Source organism: Spodoptera frugiperda, chromosome 19 (assembly GCF_023101765.2).
Source record: "Spodoptera frugiperda isolate SF20-4 chromosome 19, AGI-APGP_CSIRO_Sfru_2.0, whole genome shotgun sequence".
NCBI lineage: Eukaryota > Metazoa > Arthropoda > Insecta > Lepidoptera > Noctuidae > Spodoptera > Spodoptera frugiperda.
Window position 1 is genome coordinate 1,488,948 of NC_064230.1, and position 8,517 is coordinate 1,497,464.

At 34.6% G+C, this 8,517-nt stretch overlaps 1 protein-coding gene across 1 annotated transcript; it reads right to left on the minus strand.

Annotated features, from left to right (window-relative positions):
- Positions 1-2,515: 2,515 nt before the first annotated feature.
- LOC118281210 (cleavage and polyadenylation specificity factor subunit 5) lies at positions 2,516-8,047 on the minus strand. The gene is made up of 4 exons (XM_035601774.2): positions 7,745-8,047; positions 5,909-6,020; positions 5,248-5,338; positions 2,516-4,275 (listed from the first exon to the last, which is right to left on the minus strand). The coding sequence occupies exons 1-4, from the start codon at positions 7,975-7,977 to the stop codon at positions 4,028-4,030; spliced, it is 684 nt and encodes a 227-aa protein (XP_035457667.1). The 5' UTR covers positions 7,978-8,047; the 3' UTR covers positions 2,516-4,027.
- Between the last annotated feature and the right edge of the window lie 470 nt (positions 8,048-8,517).

An 8,517-nucleotide genomic window follows, 5' to 3' on the forward strand; every position in this document is an offset into this window, starting at 1 on the left:
TATATAATTTTTACTCCAATTGGTACAAAAATTTCAATATTTTTTTTAAAGGAGCTAATTTTATTGTCTTATATTTTTTATTGGTGTAGAAAAAGACATTTGATTAAATATTTATAATATGTTAGTGTCCATATTACATACATTATAGTACCATTAGTTTGTTGCTGTTGTTTGTTCTCACATATACAATAAGTAAATGATCAAATAATGTATCAGAGATATTGTAAAACAACATTTGATTTTTGAAAAGAGTAACAATGGAGTTTCTTGCTCATTCTTCTCTATTTGAAGCGACACTTTGGAACGAGCACCTAGCTTCACTGAAAGACAGACTGACGGACAATTCAATTAGACGTTTCAAAAGTGTTTAATTAAGGATTAATTGAAATACATGCTTTGACTTTGATACATATCCTCACGCTTATCTCCTATTGGGGTAGGTAGAGACATTGGAACGCCAAACAATATTGGTATTACGCAAATCCATGGTATATGGTATAGATGTAATTTTTTACAATTACCGATAATTTCGGGTTACCACAACACAGTTACATAGGAATTCAAAACACATAAGTAAGCGTATTTTTGCCAACAAACTGTTGCACAGTTTGGCGAGGTTACTAAACCTCAATAAAATAAATGTATGTATTTTCTATGAATAACGTTTAAAGTAAATGTGATTCTTTGGTCTAAAAGTTTGGGTCAAATTTACCCTGTTGGGTCAAAGAGACCCGTTCGTACGGTATCTAATACCTACCAGTCTGCTACTGTCTTCTATTTACAAAGAAGCGTACATAATTCAGTACTCTTAAACGAAACGAAACGACACGCGTTCGTTTTTTCGCGCTGGCCAACCAGAGCGCCGAACGTTTTCGTTCAAAATAAAAGTACTGTTTCTAAAAGAAAAATATCACAGATTAAATCAGTCTATGTCATGATACGGCCAACTAGTAACAACAGTATAATTTATTTGTTTATTAAAGAGATAATTTTATTATAACTTTCGTGAGACAAACTAAATTAATTACTATGTTATCGGCTTACTCACGTAACTGTTTGACGCGGAACTCGACAAGTTTCAAGCCATACTAGAGGCTACGGAATGCTGCTTGTTCGGAAACGTCTGAACGAACATAAAACCTTATGTATAAATACTTTTTGTTTGCTGGCTGGCGACGGAAAAAGTGACGGCATCAAAGGGAAGATCGCGACTCGCCACTTTCGCCCGAGCAGCTGTACAGGCATCACATGTACGCGTCGCGCGCATAAAAATTATTCTTTTGTTTTCTTTTCCTCATATTTTTCTCATATATTTTTATAATCCGTTGTATAAATATACCAGTACCTATTATACAGCCCAAGTATTTCTTTTCTTAACACTGCTTATCTCGGAATGCTGCTAGCATGGCTTGAAACTAGTCGAGTTCCTCGTCAAACAGTTACGTGAGTAAGCCGATAACATAATAATTATTATAACTACATAGATACTTTAAAGCGCACAAATTAAAATACTGTGTTCTGAAAACTACATCAAATCAATTCAGCTATTCGCGATATAATCGTGGACAAACATACAAGTTAAAAACTGAACTCATTTAAAAAGAATTAGTTTCACATGGGTTCCTTAATTGAAAACTATTCTTTAATAAATATTTAAAAAATCACACTTTTATACAGTTGGCCATACATAGCAAAAAATAAAAACAAAAATAAATATCTAATAACAAATAATTCTAAAACTACATTTAATACGTAAAAACACATATTAAAATGCGAACCTCCATTTTTTAAGTCGGGTAATAACTCCTAAAACTTTCTCCTAAGTCTGAAACATATTACACTGAAAACCGTATCAACATTGGTTCAACCAAACGCGATAAAACCGCGCACAAACATACATACACATACAGGAGCAAATATCGAACCACACTTTTTTTAAAAGTCGGTTAAAAGAAAAAAAACTTAAAAACTAATAAACAATCTTCTTTCTTCAGGTACATAGGTAAATAAAACACGTAGCCAGAGATAATTCAAATTATCTATTATTTATCAATCACTTACACTAAACGGATATCGAACCCACGACAGTACCGAACCGAACACACTCACTTTTTTATACTTAGCTACTTGCGTTGTGTAATTTTATTTATTTTTGTCAATTATACAATGTGATAGGGGTGGGACTTCTAACCCGTTAAGGCTGAGTACTACACCTAATTTTATCGACAAAAACAATAATATGCGGGGTTTAATTATTTCTATTTTAATATTTTTTTTTACTTTGTGTGATATCAAAGGTTGTATGCGTCGTAGAAAAAAAAACGACAAACAGTAATAAAGCTTATAACCTTGGCTAACTAATTCATTACTTTTTTCATAATGTTTGATAATGTTTTTGTGAGAAAAAAAATCATTTCTGAATTATCTTTACCAACAAAATCGCAATTTTTCAATATTTTCAATCGGGGGTTCAACGCCCCATATATTTTTTTTGTCGACAAAATTAGATGTAGTACTCAGCCTTAACGGGTTAGAAGTCTCACCCCTATCACACTGTATATATATACATATCAAAATATATGTATTTTTATAGTATAGGTCGGTAAACGAGCAGATGGGTCACCTGATGGTAAGCAATACTTTGAAATATCCCCGAATAGGTAGGCAGAGGTGCACATTACGGCACGTAATGCCGCTATACAATGTACACACACTTTTCACCATTAGTGTTATAAGTCCCATGTAATAGGGGGTGAGCCTATTGCCATATACTGGGCACAATTAAAGAAGTGTGGGAGAGCCATGCTTCGGCACGAATGGGCCGGCTCGACCGGAGTGATACCACGGCCAAGCAGAAAACCGACGTGAAACAACGCTTGCGTTGTGTGAGTGAGGTTACCGGAGACCCAATCACCCCAGCCTCCGAATCTCCAACAATCCTCAAATTCTCACCCCTAAAAGCCTGGCAACGCTCTTATAACGCCTCTGGTGTTTCATATGTCCATGGGCGGCAGCGATTGCTTACCATCAGGTGATCCGTCTGCTCGTTTACCGGCTTATATACCCACAAACAAAAAAAGAGGTATATTATCATATAACTTCTTTACACCAAAATAAAATTACACAACACATTATACTCCGTTCAAAAAAATATAGGACATTTACGTCCGAATACTGAAACGCTACTCAATTTTAAGTTGTACTCAAATATCGTGCTATCTCTGTCATTTTATAAAGAATTGACGCCGTATTGTCGTTACATTGTTCCTACATATATGTACAATAGGTAAATTATCAAATAATGTATCAGAGATATTGTAAAATACATTTTTCTAAAAAGAATAACAATGGATTTTCTTGCTCGTTCTTCTCCATTCAAAGCTACACTTTGGAACGAGCGCCTAGTTTCACTGACGGACAGACTGACGGACAATTCAATTTGACGTTTCAAAAGTGCCTGATTTAGGATTAATTGAAATAAATGCTTTGACTTTGACATTGAATTGATAGGGACAGAACTAGTTTTGAGAGCGTCTTAAAATTGAGTAGCGTTTGAGTATTCGGACATTTACTTAAGTAAATTCTTTTTCTATGTCCATTCATTTGTTGGGCTCCTATTGACTGTAGCATGAAACATCATGCATATAACATAAGCTTATAGCCTTCCTCAATAAATGTACTATCCAACACAAGAATAATTATTCAAATCGGACCAGTAGTTCCGGAGATTAGTGCATTCAAACCTCTTCAGCTTTATACATTAGTATATAGATATCTAAAGCTGAAGATTTTGTTTATTGTGAACTAATCTCTAGCTAATCTCCAGAATTACTGTACTGTAATTATTCAAATCGGACCAGTAACTATTGGTTATTTTTGTTTTGTAGACCGATATAATTATTTTTGTTATGAATACCGCATTAATCGAGGTAGGTTATAGCATAGGCTATAAAACATCACGCTACAATCAACAGGAGGCGAGCAGAGTCGGCGAAACCGCTTCAGATGTGCAAATACAATATAAATCTTACATATACACGAAATTGAATCGACATAAGCTCTGAGAAAGTGAGGATATAATTGGACCATAACCTTGTGCATTATCGTATAGTTCGAATAACGGTGCCGCTACTAACTTATAGTTCTTAGGTACTGCGAATAACGCTCTATCTTGTAGCTGTACTAGGAATAATCGCTTGTGTTCTTTTGGTTTCGTTATGTGCGGCGGTATGTAAGGGTATTGGGGCGGCTCGAAGTTCGGTCGCCACCAGTTTCCTGAAAAGAGATGGATACATTTTAGTATTTTATTTGGCCATCATTAAGTTATGGTATTAAAAAATCATACCAATTACAAGCTTTCTCAAATACTGTATACTTAGGTTACTTTTTCACAAGAAATGTGCTTTTTTTGAAGGGGAAATCATCCAATGACTTCTCCCTCCTTGGGTGAAACGAGAGGGAGTGTCAGACTCTTACTGACTAAAAACCACCCCATTCCTTTTAAGGGGGATAGTCAAAGTTAAAATTATTTATTTAAAATAGACCAGAAAGGCACTTTGACTTTCAAAAGTGCCTCTTTTGAAAGTCAAAGCAAATATAATAATATTAATAACGTCTGTATGTCTTGTCTGTGTTAGATAATATGTCTGTGTGAAGCGAGAGGGAATGTCAGATTCTAACTGACTAAAAACCACGTCGTTCCTCGTCCGTCGCTTTGAGTCGGAGCCTAGGTAATCTGTTACGATGTCCACAGCTCCGGAGATGTGCTATGTAGCTATAAGTTGTAATAGCTAAGCTGTGAAACTATGTGATCGTTTCCACTGATACTAAGCTATGTAGCTGTGCGAGGAAGATGTGTAGCTCGAGTATGCGATGTATCAATAGTAGGGGAGCCACACATAACACGCTACTTTCCTGCTGCTTGCTTTGCTTTTACATGGTGATAATGATGATGCTGTTCATGTCGATGACTCATGACTGTTTACTGTCCGTTTATAAGCCGAATTATACCTAATTGTAATTTTATACTTGTGAGAAACCTGTTATTAACCTTACCATAAAAAATGTATCCATATTGTTATTTTACCTACCTGATTCTAAGATTAATAATAAAATTTGAATTATAACTAAAATTATAATATGTATCTTGGTATTGAAGGTCCAGTTCCTCTTAATAAAGTTATTAATAAATGTTCTGCAATTATAACGCTGTTGGTTTTCTTAATAAAATAAATAAATGTCTCTTACCGATGGTATCCTCAATGAGCCACTCCTGCTTGACTCCGTCCTGCCTGCCGAGCGTCTCCGTCAATAATCTCTTCAGACCTTCAATTTCATCCTGGAAACGAATAGAAAATATGTTTTAATTATTCCTTATTTTAATGGGACAAGTCCGCCACAACCTCCCATACCGCTGCAACTCCTGTACAGCCAGGATCTACAGTAGATACAATCATGTAAACACCGGAACATTGAAGTCCGGCGCGTCCCACTGACATGAATGACTGTCTTGGACGCCTCAACGAAATAAATCAGAAGACATTATCAAAAACATCCAGTCAAAATGCCCAAGTCTCGCACCTGAATTTTCCTACCATAAAAAGTTGTGAGATCCATGTAATACTAAGTCAGTTATTTTATTTAGTCCCTACTTAAGGGACCTTCAGTCTTAAGTTATAATGTAAATTGTTATTATATTAATATTACACTTATTATACGTTTTAAATAAAATAGATCGACTTCGCCATCAATTGTTGTATTTAAGATAATGACCTTTTAAAATATTCATGATAATAAACTTTTTGTATTTTTTTTAAGAATATCCCAGCAATACTTTTTAATTTTGCTATTTTGACTCTCTCTCTCTCTTGTTGATCACTCACAAAAAAGGGTTGTCTTATAATCTCACCTCTCCAGGGTTGAGCTCACCACCGGGCAGCTTGAAGAAAGCTGTTCCGAGCTGCAATAGCAGCACATGTGGCAGCCCGTGCTCATGTACCAACAGTACACCTTCCACTGATCTGAAACATTAGGAAAATCAAGTAGTTCATCAAATTTACGAATGGGAATGTGATTATTTTTTAATATTTTATTGTATTGAACCCAGGTTACTACCCAATTAGAATTAATTAAAAACTATTAAACTGACACATGCATACTGCCCTCAGAACGGGTCCACTCAAACTGTTGTGGTATCATTACTTTGCGAACTTTCCACAAAAGACCACTACAGAATAAACTTTTTGTCTGGCCATATGTTATAAAGGTATTTTAAAGTTAAAACATTATATTAGAAACAATATGGACCTGAGTGTAGGATAAAGAGTAAAAGTTTGTGTGTGTGTTTTGAGTATGTTGTGGTATTTCTTCTTAGAATAGTCCGGTAGGAAATGCCGACTCCTGTAGATATTTTTTATAATAATTTTGACATGTAAAAGTGCTCTTTTGTAGCCTATTTGCAAAATTAATTTCATTTCATATTACACTTGTACTCAGTGTCATTTAATGCTTAGCACCGGCCTAAACAGTAGTTTTCAGAACAAAATCATTACTAAGGAATAGTCCATTTTTAGAGGAACACTTTAAAACTTCATACTATGAAACCTATTACAAACACACATCAGAAAATTTGCAATTATTTATTGGTGTGTGGGATTATCAGATTTGCTTGTGTTGTATTGGTGTGACAGAGAACATGAATGATTTTCTAGTTCGATGCTCCTCCTTATTTAGTTCATTAATTTATTACTATTACATACTACCAAATACAACTACCATAACAGGAAAACCCAGTGTAAGTGTATTAACATATTGATCATGGATGCAATAAATACTTGATTACTTGATTACATTAGAAATGTTGAAATATAACATTAGACATCAATATAACTAATAACACTAATAAGTAATTACTTAGTGAGAAGTTTTTAAACTGACATGGTCACTAACACTAACATTAGAACTTAAGACGGGATATTTACCATGTTTATAAAAATTAACATGGTATGGTATTAATGTATGTTAATTAATAAATAAATGATATTTATTTTTGCAAATAGGTTACAATGAAACTCATTTACACCTCAAACTCTTAAATAACTAGATGAGGCTAGCATTTCCTATCTGACTACTTTGAGAAGAAATGCCAAAACAAACTCAGAGGAGACTCTTAAGTTATAAATACAATGTTAGACTTAATGAGAATTTTAAATAACATGCATTGTAATTCATGTTGGTTTCAACGGGATGATCTGAAAGTCATTGGAAAAGATCTATGCGAGGCTATGAGTTTTGCAGTTGATATTACATTCGCAATGAAGAAACCTAAGGTCGGAGTGTAACAAAGGGTATGCAAGGGATTTGGAACTTCTAGTTTTTTGTTTCCATCGCATAGAATACCTAAAAATAAGATGAAAAGCATCGGGCCACTTTTTGTATAGGACTTTAGGTCCGCCTGAAAAAAACTGTTTCCACAACAGAAAGCAGAACAGCCGACAGCAGACTCACATTCTCCGCAGGAAACATCTGTAACCACTATTTCTCATCACAAATCCTAACGAAAATCTCCAATTTCGAATAAAGTCGTTGGGAAAGATCTATGTGAGGCTATGAGTTTTGCAGCCAATATGACAATCGCAATGAAGAAAAAACAGTTTCTAACACATAATTAAGCTACAAAACTCAGTCCAGAGTACAGTGTGTTATTTTTCGTGGTATTTTCTGAAACAAATGATCAAAAACTAACCTCCTCATTCCGATTTTGGAAAACTCCTCACGCATCCTTTGGAATCTGGCGGGAACTGATGCATCCTTCTCGAACAGCGGCTCCTTGGTCCCAAATGTGTAGTTAGTCAGTGGATACAAATTTATCGTCCGGTTTAGCGTCATACTTGAAGCAGGCCCCTGACTATTCTGATGTTGCATACCGGGTCTTGCGGGCCAATTTTTGTTACCGGGAGCACCTTGCACTGCTGCCATTTCAATAAAACGTAACTTAAATAAAACTTTTCTTGTTTTCCTTGAGGAGGTTTGGTTAGAACTGAGGTCTTTTTAGCGCGTTTGAAAATATTATTGCAGAGACGACAATGCCAAACAAGCGGCGGCCATTAAATGAGTAGTGACGTGCCGCGGCTGTCATAGATAATAAAAACCGGAAACTCGTTAAAAATATTAAAACAAATTAACTTCATTAATGTCACTAATTATACTAATTAATAAATTAACTAAAATTATATAATTAATTAAGTAATAATCATAACTAAAATTTAAAAAGTAAAAACTAACTTAAAGCTTCGAAAAAATAAAAAGACTGGCCTTCTTTGGTTTCAATTTTCGTGTGGCTGGCAATACCTAGATAGGGCTTTCAAGTAAGTTTTACCGGTTTTTTGATGATTGATAATGATGTTATTTAATTTTATAAAATCTTAAATTCTATAAGGGATATGCAAAAAATAATGTTAGCGACTTCGATACAGAAAATTATATTGAATAATATACGTAGCAAGTTATATTAAATTA